A 17,500-nucleotide genomic window follows, 5' to 3' on the forward strand; every position below is an offset into this window, starting at 1 on the left:
CTCACTTTGGGGATGACAGATTCCCTGCACCAGGGCCAAGATGTCCACGAATGGCGCTAGGTCTAAGCAGCGCCAAACAACCCTGGACACTTTTACGGCTGGAGGGCCTGCTGGGCCTGAGAGCTCAAATGAGATGGCAGCTGATCCCTCAGAAACGGTAGTTGAACCCAGCAACACCCAGATCCTGGAGGCCATCAGAACATCCCTAGCAGCAATGGAAAACAAAATTGATGCAGTGGCCATTGACCTGAGCCTACTGCGCCAAGACGTACGCTCGCTGGCCTGCAGGACTGACACACTGGAAGTCCAGGTCCGAGAAAACACGGAGGCAAAAACTCAGCTATCAAAAGAAGTAGATGAGCTGCAGCAAAGGGTTAAAAACCTAGAAGAGAGCTGAGGAGGCAGAAGGGAGGGCCTGCCGGAAGGTATTGAAGGATCCGACCCCACAACCTACGTGGAGAACCTCCTGCTACAAGAAGTAGGGGCCGGAAAACTCTTGCAGGGCTTCACCATAGAAAGGGCCCACCGATCTCTTACCAAGAAACCCCCTCCTGGCACACCGCCCAGACCAATGATAGCGAAAGTACTCAACTACAGGGACCGAGAAACCATCCTAGGCTTCTCGCGATCAGGTGGCCAGATCCAGAGAGACTCCGCTAAAATAGCCATCTACCCCGATTACACCTTCCAGGTTCAGATGAAGAGGGCACAATTCATACACTCCAAAGCCAGACTGAAAACAGCCGGACTACGCTACATGCTTCTATACCCCTCCAGACTAAAGGTAATTCGCAATAACAAGGCCTACCTGTTCGACACCCCGACAGAAGCCAGTGACTGGATGGATAGGGAGCAGATACCAGACATCGACGTTGGGAGACGGAAGCCGCGCTGAGCACCATTCGAATGGAACCGCACACAGACTTATGGACCCTCATTGGCTGCTCAACGCAGTGGCCAAGCACGATGCAGCTGGAAAGATTCCTCATAAGGAGACACCGAACACGACCTCTCTTCTACCCCAGAAGCCTTTATCTCTCTTTTTTTGGGTATAGATCCCGCCCGTAGGGCACCAGGAGACCAATGCACGGTCAAGCGGAGAGGAAACGGGATAGTCACAATGGGGGAGACCCCGCTGGACCTGTTTTATGTTTGGGGAGTTTAAAGTTATCGGGGGGAGGGGAAATGGGAGTTGGCACTAAAGTTTTTAGCCGAAAGGGGGTAACACCAAGACCACACCCAAGCACTCCGCCCCCTGGATTGGGGGGAGGGAAATGGGGTGTTGGTATTGAAGTTGGGATTCTGAAACGGGAAACGCCAAGACCACAGAGAAACTTTACACGCTACGAGCCATCAGCTAGTCCTCAAGTGTCGCTGGGAACTATCACCATACCGCCTCATACCCATGGCTGACATGATTAAAGTAATGACGTGGAACGTTAGGGGTATGAATAGTTTTGTTAAACAGCGCCGCATCCTCGCATACCTGAGAAGGTGCAAAGTTGGAATCGCTATGCTACAAGAGACACACTTAACCCAGAACAAACTGGAAACATTGGCCAAGACATGGCGGGGAACCCTGATTGGATCCTCTTACTCCTCCTACGCCAGGGGGCCCTGATATGGGTCGACCCGACCATCCCCTTCAGGCAGATCAGAACCAAAACAGAAGATGAGGGTAGGATGGCGCTCATGGACGGCACCATTGAAAACAGGGAGTTATGCCTAGTCAGCACTTATGCACCAAACCATGACGCAACTGCCTTCTTGCGTTCCCTGTACCCGCGACTCACTCCTTATGGAGATAACATTATGATTTGGGGGAGACCACAACTGCACCATTGACCCCCTGAAGGACAGATCAGATAGCAAATACACCCGCCCATCCCCCCCCCCTGCCAAAATACTCTCCAAACTAACTCACCAGCTGCAGCTTCTGGATGTATGGAGGGAATTGCACCCTGAACAACGTGAATACTCCATCTACTCCCCGCCCCACTCTGTTCACACGAGGTTAGATTATTTCTTTGCAAGCCATGGACAACTGGCCATGTTCAGTGACGCCCAATACCTGCCGAGAGTGCTGTCTGACCACTCTCTGCTGATGGCCACCTGGGAGGTGCAGGCCCCCAGTACCTACCTGGAGGCTTAGAGCTGAGGCCCTGCTAGACGCAGCCTTCCGGGAGCACATACAAGACTGCACTGAGGAATACTGGCAGCGAAACCTGAATAGCGTAGAGCACGTGAGCACAGCATGGGACGCATACAAGGTGGTCATGAGGGGTGAGATGATTGCAGCTATAGGAGGGGCCCGAAGATCCATCGTAACCTCATTAGAATGCACTGAAAGGGAGCTGGGAGAACTGGAGAATAGAGCCGACCCATCCCCAGACCGCCTGGAAAAAATAACTGAGCTGAAGCAAACTTGCCTGTCACACTGGGAATCCCTGGGGAAACTGAGCTATGCCAAATACACCGAAAGGACCCACGCCTTGGGTGACAAGCCCGGGAAACTCTTAGCCTGGCTTTATAAGAGGGAGACCCACCGAGCACCTATATGCCACATACTCAAGCCTGATGGCACCACTGCACACACCCAAGAGGAAATCAACTCAGTCTTCTCTGAGTTTTATCGCAACCTCTACTCCGAGACCTCGCCCCCCACTGACACTGAAATCGACGATGTTCTAGACGTCAATCGACCTACCCAAGCTAGACCCACAGTCGGCTGAGGCCCTAGACGAGCCCATCACTCCGGACGAAGTGAAGGTTGTTATCAGGTCCTTGCCATCTGGGAAAACCCTAGGCACGGACGGCCTTCCCGGGGAATTTTACAAGTCTTACGAGGAGACCCTAGCCCCCCTGTTGACCCAGGTATTTAACGAGGCTTACAATCGAGGCACCCTCCCTGAGTCCATGAGTGAGGCTGTTATTATCCCCCTACTCAAACCCGGCAAAGACGGAGCCAATTGTGGCTCATACAGGCCTCTCTCCATGCTAAATGTAGATAGTAAGATCCTAGCCGCCCTATTAACAAATAGATTGAGGAGAGTAATCCCCCAATTAATCCACCCAGACCAGACGGGCTATGTCCCGGGGCGCTCTATCACTGAGAACTTGCGCAGGTTACACCATGTCATATATAGTACCGAACTAAGACCTCAAAAGTACGCTGTCGCATCATTGGGTGCTACTAAAGCCTTTGATTCGGTGCTATGGAACTGGCTGTATGCCACTATGGTGAAAATGGGGATTGGCCCAGTTTTTTTAAAAGGACGCAACTAGTCTACACTAACCCAACCGCCAGGGTTCGCACAAATAAGACATACTCCTGCAAATGGTCCCTTCAGAGAGGCACCCGACAGGGTTGCCCACTGTCCCCCATGTTGTACATCATCGCCACTGAACCCGTTGCTGCCTACCTCAGACAGGAATACTCAGATGGAGGTATTGAAATAGACGGCGTCACCCACTTAGTCTCCATGTATGCTGACGACACACTATTGTACCTACATAACCCCGAACACCTTCTGCATTATATTCTTGAGACCCTGGATGGATTCTATAAATGTATGGGAATCCAGATCAACAGAGACAAGTCTTGTCTGTACCTCCTTGCCGCACTACATAACGAGGAACACGGAGCCCTGCCCCCCTTGGACCTCCAATGGCAAGCGACATCCTTCAGATACCTGGGAATCACCATACACCGAAACCCATACACTGAACATATCCTAAACACAGTGAGGGCTAAAGACTCCCTCGAGAAATCTATGGCGTTCTGGAGTAGACTCCCGCTTTCAGTAGCTGGTAGAGCAGGCCTCCTCAAGATGGTGGCACTCCCCCACCTTCTACATAATTTCACTAACGTCCCCTACAACATTCCCTCCTCATTCTTTAAAAACATAAACAAACTTTGCAGGGGATTCCTTTGGCAGAACGGCAGGAATAGAGTGGCGCTAGAAACACTCCAAAGACCATACGAGAGAGGCGGACTGAAAGTCCCCAACTTTGAACTGTATTACCTGGCTAGTCAACTGAGGCATGTGATGCGATGGATGGCAGACGAGAGCACAGTGGATACCCGACTCCTCCAACCCGCTCTACCCCACCTACTGCTCAGAGACTTACTCTGGGTTGAGGAGAGCACTACACGTCACTACCCATACATGGTGAAGCTGGGGATCCAGCTCTGGAATCGGGCCCGCAAAGCGGTTGATCCAACGGACCCATACTCGCCGCAAATCCCTATAGCAGCAATCATGGCGAAACGCGCATGGGGACATTTAGAAGTGCGTACCCAATGGGAACCCTACGGGACAGTTCTTGCTTCATGGAGCAGTGATGCAAGCCATGAAGAGCAGATGGCCGGCGGCTTCCAACCCAGCAACGGAACATGAGACTATTGAAACAATGCTAAGCGCGGATGAGGTGGCCACGAAACTTCAGGACTCTACAAGGCCTTACTGCAAGGCACGACTAGAGCTGAGCTCAAATGCAGGGCCAAATGGAAAAGCAAACTGGGCCTGGAATTCGAAGATAAAGAGTGGGAAGAGATAACCCACTACCACAAGAAAATTTCCAGGAACGCCCGCTTACAACTCATCCAGCTGTACGTGACTAATCGCGCCTACCTCACATCAGAAGCCGTGTCGAGGTTCAGGGGTGCAGGAATCCAGGTGTGCTCCAAATGCAAAGAGCCCAAGGCTGGAATGACTCACATGTTCTGGAGCTACCCGGCAATACAAGTCTACTGGACACAAATAAAAGAATGAGTTGCGACTGCAGACATCGAAGTGGACTTCCATAGGCCTGCAGCTTGTGTATTGGGCAGCTACAGACGCAGCCGGAAAAACAAACCCTTCAATAGACTCAAAGATCTGATATATATCACTGCAAAAAGACGAATAGCCATGGGTTGGAAAAGCCCAAAAAGCCCAAGCGAAGCACAATGGTGGGGAGATCTCAGCAGGTGGATAACTGCCGAGACCGGAGCATGGGAAACTGCTATTCAGGAACAGAGACTAGACTCTAGTGCAGAACTACAGCATTGGATTGCACTGACAGTGTCGTTGCTCCATCCCAAAGTGTCGGACAGCACCTCAGACAGAAGCAATAGCCCTGGCTCGTAAGACGATGCAAAGGTCGCTGATGAACTACCTGTGGTCTGGGGGAGGGGAGGGATGGGAGGTGGGGAGAGGGGACAAAAGACACCAGATTTTTAACTGAGAATCTCTTGTTAAATATTGTTGTGTCTTGTTTTTTTTTCTCTTGTTGAAAATTAATAAAAATTGTTTAATAAAAAAAAAATCGAAAACAATAATGTCGAAAGTCATAATATAGAAAAAAAATGTTGAAAACAAAAAAGTCGAATTTCTTTTATTACATTTTTTATTCGAAATGGGGGGGTTTCCCCCAACCCCCTTTTTTACATTTTTTTTGTTTTACCCATTTTTTTTATTCCCGGACCCCAAAAAAAATATATAAATTAAAAAATAAAAAATTTGATTATTATGACTTTCAACATTATTCATTCGATATTTTGACTGCACACCGCATCTCACATCTGCCCGGCTCACGAGATACAAGCATATTCTATTTGCACGCCACATCAAAATGAAACGATGCGGTTCTTTGAATGCGGCTGAACTTTTGCCTCCTCTAAACGAGGACAGTAGTAATAACACCAACCATGATTGTCTTTATGTCACCGTACAAGACACCAAAGGGAGGATTGATTTAAGGGACACACCCTTGCCATAACCAGACGGGGGAAATATTTTGTGATGTTCTTCTTTCACACTCCCAGACGGCACTTCTACCGCTGCCTATACAATCACCACCTTAGACGCCATTATCGAAAGCAGGAGAATTCCTCATAATTCTGCCCAGAGTACAGAAATAATTGCTTTGACTAGAGCTTGTGAGATATCCCAGGGGCTCAGAGTAAATATTTATACTGACAGTCAGTACACCTTTGCAGTAGCTCACAACTTTGGGAGACTATGGGCTGAGAGGGGATTTTTAACATCTCATGGTACTAAATTTCAACATGGTCCTTTCATAGTGCAACTATTACCAGCATTGGCTCTCCCTAAACAACTAGCCATAATGAAATGTGCAGCACACCAGAGAGTGACTGACGATATTGGGAGAGGGAAAGCATTCTCAGACAAAATAGCCAAACAAACTGCCACAGACACACAATCAAGAATGTATGTGTTGGACTAAGCCAGGTGGGTTGCTGAAACTGGGATGATGGAAGAGGGCATTAGTAGCATGAAAGAAATTCAGGTAGAAGTCACTGCAGAGGAAATTAACCTATGGGGTTCTGGCCCAGCAGGGTCGGATAATGAAGGATGTCGGGTTGATCATGAAAAACAAAGATGAATGCTGCCCCACGCTTATGTAACAGCTGTAGCTACTATGACACATGGGCCAGCTCACATCAGTGCCAAAGGTATTTGTAAACATCTAGACCCAGTATGGAGTAATGACAACATTCCCAAAATTGCGGGGCAACTAGTTCAGAACTGTATGATCTGTCTACAACACAACATTGGGAAGGGAACACAGCACCTAAGGGTAGTTTTTCCTCCGAATTAGTTTTAAGATCCAGGTTTTATATGCCTTCCGGCCCTGGTGCTCTGGAGTTCTTTAGTTTCTTGATTAGTTCGGCAATGACTTCTTTATCGTAGAGTCTAGCCCAGGCTGATGTTGTTATTGTTGGACTTTTTAGAGTGTGGCTTCTGGGAAGTTGGAATGGGGTCTTAAAATATTTTGCCCAAGTAGTTTCTCCAATGCTGTTCAGAATGGAGTCCTCAGTAGCAGGCAAAGTGGTTCTCATAAGGGACCAAAATTCCCTTGTGTTGCGCCCGATGATCGCTTTTAGCATGATTCCTTGTGGAATGGTCTCCTTGGTTGTTGCAGTTTTCAATTTCAGTGGGGAATTAACAGACCCGTTGTTCGGTGAGCAAAGTCGGTGGTTTGCTTCAGAAATGGTAACTGTGAAGTTGTTGCGATAGGCTTTCATACAGCCAGTGCGCAGGGCGTCGTCCTTGCTTTTTTCCCCGAGTCCTTTCGTGTCTTCTTATTTTGCTGTGTTTGACTGACAGTTATGGAACTGTAACTTGGCGCCACACTACTTGTGTTATTGTGTTTTGCCACTGACAGTTGGGATCCTTTGTCAGACGGTTCAGTTATGTCGTAGCCCATCCCTAAAAGTTTGTTAGTCGCGCCTCTTAATAGGTTTTTCAGCAAGTGGGATATAGCTTTACGGTATCTGTGGCTAGGGTCTACTATAATTAAGTCGTCTGACTTGATCGAATGGAGCTTCAGAATGTGATGAAACAGAGTTAACACTGATCTTCTATTTAAGATTACCTCATCGTGGTTATCCATTATCTGCTCCAGTTTGAATATACCTTTGGCTTTTTCTCTTCTAGAAGTGGGCCTGGAATAGCCTTCTGTTCTGGAACTGTAGTGTGTCCTTGGGGTCTCTTTATCTTGGCAGGTACCTCAAGTGTTTTCAGAGCGTGAAACTTGACTTTTGAGGTTTGCTGTGGTCTTAGGGCTTTTCTTTAAGGTGGTAGGATGTGCAGGTCGATCACCAAGGTTGAAATTAGCCTTCTTTAATGATGTTTTGGTTTTTGTGGTTTTGGCGTCGTTTAAGAGTGATGTAGGTTGTAGCAGGCTCCAATTAACTTCACGTGTTAGCTTTTAACATCTCTCTTCTAGTGTATGGAAGGGAGATGTCAGATCTTCGTCTTCGTTGCTTGGCCCTGTATTTGAGGTAGATGAAGATATCGAAGATTCCTCTTTTCTTGCATTCAGTACCTTAGTTGTGATGTTAGCAAAGGAGGTAGGAAGGTCATAGTTTAGATGTTGGCTTATGTTCATTAAAGCCTCATTTGCTAAAAAGTCATCTACTGTTTTTGGTGATTCAGAAGGGTGTTGTTTGTCTCCCGTAAGGTTTGATGACGTCTGTTTAAGGACCTTACTCTTAGTTGGCTGGCTTGAGGGGCATGTAGGTGCCTGGGCTAAACATACCATTGTGCGATTATTTGATGAGTTTGGGTACAGTTGAGGTCGAGTAGTTTGTTCGAGCGCTCTCTCACAGTGTTTAGCGAAGTTTTTGTCGGGTCTTGATCTGGTTTTGTCAAAGATGGAAAAAGGTTTCCCAGGGTCCCTGGTGTTGACAGAGTCTTTAGCCGTGGCAGGGGCCCGTTTGTCCAGTACGAACAAGACTTATAAAAATACAAAAATATATAAACATTTGTGTTCCTGCTTCCTTCAAGCGTCTTGAGATTTTGACTTTGTCGATGGACAGAGCTGTCTCTTTGAAGGCCGTGCAGGCCACGGGTGTCGAATGCAGTGGTTTCAGGTTTGAATTTTTGGCTCTGTCTTCTAGCGCCGTTATCTAGCCTTCGAGATATATCATTTTGGTATGCATCATTGCCTGAATCGTTGCGTGATCTTTCAACGTATCATTTATGAATTCGTAAAGTTTACTGAATGGGGCTAAGGCAATGGTCACTGCCGCCATGATAGAAAAAATATCTGTTTTCTTTGACAGGGTTTCCTTCTGCGTAGTAGGGACCTGGACATTTTGTCGTTTCTTTGTAGGTGATGAAAGCAAAGAAGTCAGAGACGGGAGTCTCCTTGAAGTCAGGCTATGAGAGGATTCCAACGAGTTTCTTCGATGACCTCCTGAACTCATGTGGCAGGATCTCATTTCCTGGTGGTGGTGAGCCTGGTGTTTTTCTCAAGATGGTGTGTTCCTGGTTTCCAGACACAGCATTTCTGTGAAGGTGGGTCGTTTAGTTTTGTCTGATGGTTTGGCCGAAGCGTCACCTCTTCCGGGCGATAGTACAGAACACTCAGCCAAGGTCTCTATGTGACAGACCTGAGTTTCCTCCAGTGGAGTCTCTGAGCTTGGAGTTGGAGTCCGAGTAGAATAAGGTTCTCTTGCCAACACCTGTTGACGCAGAGAGGGGGTAAGTTCTGAGGTTACTGCTTCTGCAGGATGGTGGCGCAGGAGAACCTACAGGTCGCTGATTTGTAAGTACTGGTTCCTCTCGTAAGGATGGCAGGATGGGCCCTAACCCAGCAGAGGGAGCCAGCTTGGAAGGCGTTGGCGCCGGGGACTCTGCTAATTGCATTTTCTCCAATTGCCATTTTGTCTGGGCAATAAGTGGGGCAGCTTTGTTGGTTATTGGGGTAACTGTTGTTTTTGTTGTCTTTGAGCCGTCTAACCTCCTCTCTTTGGGTAGTGGTTGGTTTTCTTTGACTGCTTCTAGGATTTCAGCATCGGAAAGTTCAATGTTGTTTTCAGGCAGTTTACTTGAGCGAGAATTAAAGAAGTGTTTTAAGATGCTTAACGACACCAATTTGCTGTTTCCTTGGGTTCTTTCTGTTTGGTTTGATCCGTGCAGACCTTTTTGTATAGGTATTAGCTTTTTTAGGGGGCCGCTTCGCTGTCTGTTGTTTTTTGTTGCTGGTTTGCTTTTGGCAGTGATCTTTTTCCCCCAAGGAGGTGTTTCCGTTGGATTTCACAGCTGCTTTTACGTGTTTTGTCTTTCACTTGTAGAATCTACGCTCATGTTGATTGTTAAGGCTGTGGAGGGCGTGCTAATCTCCTCAGCGATGGCACTCAAGCTGGGTTTGCCTATTCTCAGTTAAAAGCATACGATTTGGAAACAAGTTGGACCCCCAGGGGAGGTGGACCTTCCAAGTGAGGCAAGGGTGACTGCTCACTAAAACCGGAGTGAACCATTGCGTACACCTTCAAGGAGTTCAGTGAAAGGCCGACTTGGCTCACCGCGCCCGCCCCAGCCAGTGCACAGGGCTGGGCTCCCTCAGCGTGGGGCAGCCCGTTGTCACTGTCATCTTCAATGCACCGGGTTTCCTCCGAGAGGCCAGTGAGTCCCTCGGTGTTCTGCGCCTTCGCTGTCAATGCTATTGCTGGCTCATCAATGCACTCCAAAACCCTGCCACTGAGACCAGCAGCCATCCAAGAGCCCCCCACTGTCACGCCGCCCATGTGTCCCCCCAGCAGGCACAACTGACACCAAACCCCCTCTGGAGAACGCAGGTAGAAAAGAACCCAAAGAGGGTGAGGGAGGGTTTGGAGACTGCTGGAGGGAAGGCTTGGGAAGCATGGGGGCCATGGCCAAACTCACCAGCGATTGAGAAGTCGCGTTCAGTTCAAAAGTACCGGGAGTATCATTGCTGTAGAGGGAGTCAGCTGATGTCTCATCAGGCATCGGGGAACTCTCTGCGTCTCTCCCACCTGTTTTTCCACTCTTTGGCTTAAGGGTTGATTTGTTCAGGATTATCTGTAAAACCGGCTGTAAACCCGGCCGCTGCTGAGTCTCCGGTAACAAGGTCCTTTCCAAGTCCGGACGCAGACGTGCGCTCTGCAGCCGACACCCTTCCTCTTCCTGGGCCAGGCCAGGGGTAGTGGCAGACCTCACAGCCATAGCAGCCTTAGACTGCTGAGACTGCCACTCGCCGCCACTTCAGAAAACAAAGGGCAGTGAAGACAGACCAGGTATCAGGGGTCCCTGCTGAGACTGCCACTCGTCGCCACTCCGCGTCCGCTATGCGGACGTAGTAGGTATTTGTAGTATGCTCCGCCTTCAGGAAAAAAAGGTGTTAGGGAGAATTCTCCGTTTAGGCTGAATTTCCTAACCTAGTGAGTCCCCCAGCAGCTTTGCTGGATTTCTGGATTTTTTTTTTCTCCTGCCAAGAGTGAGTCTCTTTTTCTCCCACTCTTGGACATGATTTGTGGTGTTCCTTTGAATGTTAATGTGTTTCATGGGCTATGGGGTCTTTTACTCCATAGGGTCTCATATGTTTTTTCTATGTGTTTTACACCGCACCCTCCGTGCAGTAACACCGGGGTGTCATAGTGACCTCCCACCATAGACTCCATACCCTGGGACTGACTACTGTCCCCCAGGGCATGTAAAGTCACCATTGGCTTTACTAGTCCCAAATTACTAACAGATCCAGTACAAACCATCATATTGTGGACGTACTGGTAGGGGCAATTCGATTGCCCCTGGGTCTGTTATTCGAGGGGGCACTGTCCCGTCCCCCCTCGTCGAGTTATGGCTGGTGGCAGTGGATACTACTTTTTATATTCAACCGCGAATATATCTCTGTGGGATTTTCCCATTGTTCGAGGCTAATACTTTTTAACATAGCCTTTAACATACCGCCGGTTTATTTATTTAATATTAATTCACCGGTTGGTATTTTCTGCCAGAACTCAGTTTTAAAATGGCGTTTGTGTTCGCCTCTGTAACTCCAAACCAAAGGTCAAGCCCTTTGTTCCACTTTTTGGCTGGCTTCTCCACAGAAGCCTCCAAAAGTGGTGCCACTCTGTCTGGGTACCACAGGTGGTGTGGGAGGGGGTTTAGGCACCCTGGACTGAGTTACCTTGGTAACTCAAGTCGCACTCTTGTGTGATTGGCCCAAGTGGTGAGCCGGCCGGCTCACCACTTAGCATGTTTGATTGACAGCTAGGCTGAGTGAATGGGGGTGTGCTGCATAAAAGCAGGGCTTTTGGGACTGGAACTTCAGAAGTCGCCACAGGACCTGAAAATCCGACGAGGGAGAAGCTGATCCGGCCTGCTACGACGACACCACCCGTGGAGCCCTGCTGAACCGACTCACCACTTCCCAACAACAGACGAGATCTCCAGGCTGGAGAGTCTTCTTCCCCTGACTGGTGGGCACAACCAGTTTACCTTTCTTTTTCGCATCCCAGGACGTCTTGTGGTCGAATTGCCCGTGCCAAGCACCCCGGCAACCGGATAGCCACTTACCACTGGACCGTGAATAAAAGGACCGCTCCTTTTAATTGAGAACTCCGTGGCTGGTTTCTTCCCTGGCAGTGCAACGGACTCCTGCTTTCCTCCCCGACAAGATCCTCTCTTCCTCCGGACGAAGCACCGACTTGCACCCGCTGCCAGGAACAACTGCCCCCGCTGGAGCGTTCTCACCATTTTAAGGTACTGTGTCCGCCAGGCCTCCCTTTCTAAAGATTGCTACAAGGTAACAATAATCCCTTAAACTTCTGGACTGGGCTGGCCGCCTTGACCATCTAACTGGTCCCTTTTTTTTGGTCCAACTCTTTCTGAACTTATTGGGAGACTTTTGGGCACTTTGAACCCTGTGACCTTGGACACATTTCGACCGGAGCCTCTTAAAGTGGGTCCGGCCTTGTTAACTTTGACTTTACGGTTTTAACCTGCCTTCTTCTCCTACTGTGTTCTTCCGAAAGTGTTGGGATCGGTTTCTATCTTTGCTCTGCCTTTCTCTCCCTTTTAAACCGATTGATTAGTGTGCCATCTTTGTTAAGCGCTCACCGCTGTCTGAAAATAAGTGTTGCTTTACTTAAGACTTGTCTAACTAATCATTGAAGGGAGTGTATATCTTTTAATGACTGTGTTTTTGAACTGCTTGATATTAGTGCCAGTGTGTTTAACTAGATTTGTTTTTAAATAAATAATTATATCTCTTTTACACCAAGCTCTGGTCAGTGTTTGCTTGTTCTACTGTGTTCTTTTGACCTATTGTAAATATTCTGTATACTGCCTAACTCTTCTTGAGAGAAGTCTGACTGCTCAGCCACAGCTACCAGGTAAATCTGGGTGGTACAGACTGCTACCAATTGGGTTTACTGCCAACCACCTGTAGTCTTAAATCTTTTGCAGTGGTCCCAGAGGGAACTGCACAGGTTTCTGCCTAACAAAAGGGCAGTGAAGACAGACCAGGTATCAGGGGTCACTGCTGAGACTGCAACTCGCCGCCACTGCGCGTCCGCTCTGCGGACATAGTAGGTATTTGTAGTATGCTCCACCTTCAGGAAACAAAGGGCAGTGAAGACAGACCAGGTATCAAGGGTCACTGCTGAGACTGCCACTCGCCGTCATTTGGACATTTTGATTGTTGCACTAAAGTCATGATTGCTTCCACTGGTTTCATTACCCATCTATAGGCTGTCTCCTCAGTGTGGGAAGATTGGAGTTTATGTAAGTGTTGTTACTGCAAGGGTTGTCAGATCTTAGCAAATGGGAAAACTTTGTAGACATCAGTTCAAGGAATTTTTGAAAGCGGTCTTTACTTTATGGTGGGCATGGAAAAGTGATCTATGTTGCCTATTCTTTCTGTGATTAAATTAGATAAATGAAAAAAATCCTTTGTGGTAACACAACACAAACAATAAAAACAATCCTTTTGTCATATGGAGAAGTGGGCGTGCAGCTGCTTTGCATTTCTCTGAACTTTTGCAAAAAAACAATACTTCTATCACAATTCTTTGTAAGGGATATTATGATATTGAGGGGCTACTGGTGTAGTTGGAGGATATCAGTACATGAGCGCTGAGAGGCTGGCACAAGCAACCTTGCTGACATATTGCAAACACAGATTTCAGGTGGATCACAGTGTAAAACTAAGGAGTTAAAGAGCACAATGCAAGAAATACAACACGTTCAACAATGACAAGTTATCCCAAGCCAGAGTATATCATACAGCCATGTTTGTTACCCTGCATTCAAGACTATTTTGTACTGCCTTGATAATGAGAAACCCAAAGCTAATAGCATGCAATGACAGCAAAAAGAAACTGACTAGATATGGTTGTCATGCGTAAACTGGGACAGCTAAAGAACTCTGCAAAGATATAAAGCCCCACTGGTCTCAACTGTTGCATGACACCCAGAGACGGGGATATTGTGTGACAAAGGAAGACTGTTTTAAGTAAATTTCACACTTGTTAGAATCAACTCTGTCAAGAAACTGCAGCAATATTATAGGTTTTTCAAAATACAACTTAATTCTTACAAAGATGGTGCCCTTGATAGGGCAGGAAACAGAACACGTTGTAGCGCTACCTGATGCCCTTATGCATGCGGCGCAGGGAGGAAAGAAGTGAGATACAAAAAAGAAATCTCCATCTTAAAAATGCAACGCAGGCTTAGGTATATATTTTGTGAAGAGACACTTAATGGACACTTTTCCACTGACGTGTTTTCTTCTCCGATTACTCAGAATGTTTTCCGAACTAATTTGGAGAACTGTTAAGGTTATCTTCCCCCTACTCGGAGTGCACAAAGACTCATCTTCGAACAAGTATGTGGCTAATGATTGTCCAAAATTCAGATATTCTGGCTTTGCTGATTCATACGTGATAAATTAGCTGAAGCAGAATGTTTAAAGTAGACTAGAAAAAAATGCCTGTACTCCGCACGGGTTCTGTGGACCAACATAACACTCTCCTCGCTTGTTGAAATTCAATGATGCTATAGGTCCCTGTTGTGAGTCTCTTATGAAAGTCAATGGTCCTGTAGGTCCCGGTTCCAAATCGCTTATCGTCGGAATGCACTGAGATAGGGTGCATGTGGCTGGCTTACACAACCCAGAGCAAACGTGGAGGGGTAGTGATAGTTGGCGTGCTGCAGCATAATGGGAAATTCTGTGCGCTCTCCCCACCTGTCGCCTCACCCTGGCATGGTGCAGTGTGTTGCAGTGCAGATATCTGTGAAACGGTGCATCCTAGGGCCTTGAAATATGTTTTTTGGGATCCCATAGGGACCTTTGAGTGTTGTTTTTGGTGTCAAGGCACTTAAAATTAGTGTTGTCGATTCCTTCTATGAGCACATTGATGTTTCATGCATTGCTGTGCAAATATCTCAGAAACAGTGCGTCCAAGGGCTTTAAAATGGGGTTTTGCAAGAGTTTTGCTTCTCGCATCCAGATGCTTGCAATAAGCTCTACGACCACCTTCATGTTTCACCACTTCCAGGCAACCGTCTCATGTGTGCAGGGGCTGAAATCATCCAGAAAGCGAGTTGCGGTGTGCACATGGAATGTAGCCACTGCCGTACGCAGAGTCCTAGCATGTAACTGTGCACAATTTGGTGCAGATTGGTGGAACAGTGTGGAATTGTATGAGGAACAAACAAAAACCCAAGCCACAAACCCACAACTTTTGACTTTTATATACAGATGCGAGTTCAAACCGTGTTTGATCAATATTTTGAATGCTACAACTCACTAACGATGTGTGGGGTTAAAACATGTATGGGGTTGCTGGTGGTCTCGTAAAGAAGCGATGCGACATTGCAGTTTGGGCTGTAGCGTGCCTTTTCAGCTAGGAAAAAGCCTGATAGATCTTCCATTCTGTAGTAGTATAACAGGCTGACAAACGATAGTCCTGCTGGATTGCACAGATCAAAGCCAGAGGTTATGTTTCATTCAAAATCCTTCAGCCACCATTCTTCAGTTTTGCCAAAGGTGTGTCCAGACTTGTGCCCCAAGCTTGCTGTGCATAGAGACCCACGGTACACCACAATAACCCCCAACAAAGCTGAAATACTGAGGTTTCTTGTGGTCTTGTGAAGAAGGGATATCACCCAGCAGTTTGGGCTGGACTGCCCCTTTTGGGGTGGAGTCAAGTGTGATTTATATATCGCATCTCTCCTTCTGTAGTGTCATAGCAGACTAAATGCAATGGCCTGGAGGGGTTGCCTAGAGCAATGGCAGTAGTTATTATTCATTCAAAACCTTCCAGCCATCGCTCTTCAGTTTTGTTGAATGCATATGTGTTGTATCAATATAAATAAGAGGAAGAAAAGAAAAGTATACAATGATAACAAAAATGCAATAACAAAAAAAGAGTTTTCTCCTACTTTCATAGAGTGTATGTATAAGGTTCAAGCTTTGGGGTTGAAAAAAGAAAACTAATCAGAAACTTGGCTAATTATTTGCATTTTTCCTGAACAGAAAATATGATATTGGGTTCACTACTTGAAGAAAAAGGATACAGTAATACACTACTATGATTCTGAGGTAATATTAAACAGCATTAGCACCCATGAGGAAAGGCGTTGGACAATCACATGGCATGGAGCACAGGCAAGAACTCAAGTAACCACTTGTGTTCTCTGCAGCCATCATTGTTCCCTTGATTTCCTCTTTGGCCCAATGTCTGTGGATCCAGGTCCACCCCAAACCTCTTCCCCAGAGAATTCTCCCCGCCCCCCCTACCAACTTTCCTCATGCCCCACTTACCTGCTTGAAGCCCCACACTGGCTCGCTGCAGCCATCTCGCTTGACTATCATGGCTGCCATATAAATAATAGAGGGACCTATTCTATTCATTCATTTCCAGTGTAGTCACATTTGTACTCATTTTACAGGGACATTTGGCATGCGCTGTAGGCAAGTCTCCAATTTCCCATTAGAAACAAACAATTAGCACCTCAGGTGTTAGGCTAATAGATAGCACCCTCTTGTATGAGGGTGGACATAGTCCTCAGCCCTTGCTGGCGCCCTCATTGTGCTTAGGCCTACCTGAGGCTTGGACTGGTGGGCGGTTGCTGGTGTCGTTTACTCCTGAAAGTGGGCGTGATATCTTCACTATTATATGAATTAGTAGTCAAAGATGACCAGGCTGCCTACACACAAATACACCCAATGCCATTGGAGCAGATTGCTGAATGAATCAGTAAGAGAATACAATTTTCCAGAAAGAGACAGCCTGCTATTGAAGTCTGATTGCTGGAAAAAGGGTGCATCAGTAAACTGGCATAGTTCATAATGGTGATAACTACTACAAGTTACATTGAAACTGATTACCATTTGCCCATTGATCAACTGCTTGCAATCTTTTGCACAATTGTTTTTGCAAGGTGTACCATAGTCAACGTATCTTTCTTTACCTGTAAATGTTGGTACAAGGCTAATTAATGTAAAGCCAACTTGTGAATACTTCGATTTTACCAGTCATCAGCAGGAGTGGTCTGGCCTATAGGGAACTCTGGAGATTTCCCCGGTAGGCCTCTGCACCCTGGGCCTCTTTTGTGTAGTAACCTATGTTATTTCCAAATATTCTCATAGGAAAAGGGTTCAGCTTGCTAAAAATGTGTAATATGGGCCAATTTTGAATATTATTTTCAGAGCCTCTTTTGGTTCCCAGTCCACCCCTGGATGTCAGTGAACATCAAATTAAGCTCTTCTGACATGTCAACATTTCATAGTATAACTCTAATAGCCTTCTCAATTTAAAATGAACATGAATATTTGACATGTGCTACAAACCTTTTGAGTTGTGTCGGTAGGTGCAACGTTCAGCTGTTTTCCTGCGCCTGTGATTTGACAAGGTTTAGCAAAGGAGAGGCCCTTCGGTTTGTCATGCTTTTTCTCATCCTGATGTTCATCTAGCGTTTTGCCCTGCTCTCCTCTGTATTGTTTGTTAGTAGGTTCTATTAAATCACATGTTGATGTGCCATGGGTCCTTACATCAAAAAGTGCTGGAATGTTTTCGGTGGGAATACATTTGGACTGTACCTGTGGAAAACAAATGCCCACACTGTTTAAATCCATACAGACATCTCTGGTTAATATATTAGGATGCATTCAGGAAAGAAATAACTTCCATTCTCTTATAGAACTTTCTGATTTGACGTGTAGCTCAATGTATTAC

The 17,500-nt window shown here is 46.8% G+C and overlaps 1 protein-coding gene across 1 annotated transcript in view; it reads right to left on the reverse strand.

Moving 5' to 3' along the window:
- The window catches only part of LOC138452842 (uncharacterized), a 251,166-nt gene that overhangs the window by 121,600 nt on the left and 112,066 nt on the right, over positions 1-17,500 (reverse strand). The window contains exon 2 of the mRNA XM_069605186.1: positions 17,116-17,364. Within this exon, the coding sequence (XP_069461287.1) occupies positions 17,116-17,364 (249 nt within the window). The remainder of the gene's footprint in view (positions 1-17,115; positions 17,365-17,500) is intronic.

Source organism: Ambystoma mexicanum, chromosome 4p (assembly GCF_040938575.1).
Source record: "Ambystoma mexicanum isolate Mex_15411 chromosome 4p, UKY_AmexF1_1, whole genome shotgun sequence".
NCBI classification, from domain to species: Eukaryota; Metazoa; Chordata; class Amphibia; order Caudata; family Ambystomatidae; genus Ambystoma; species Ambystoma mexicanum.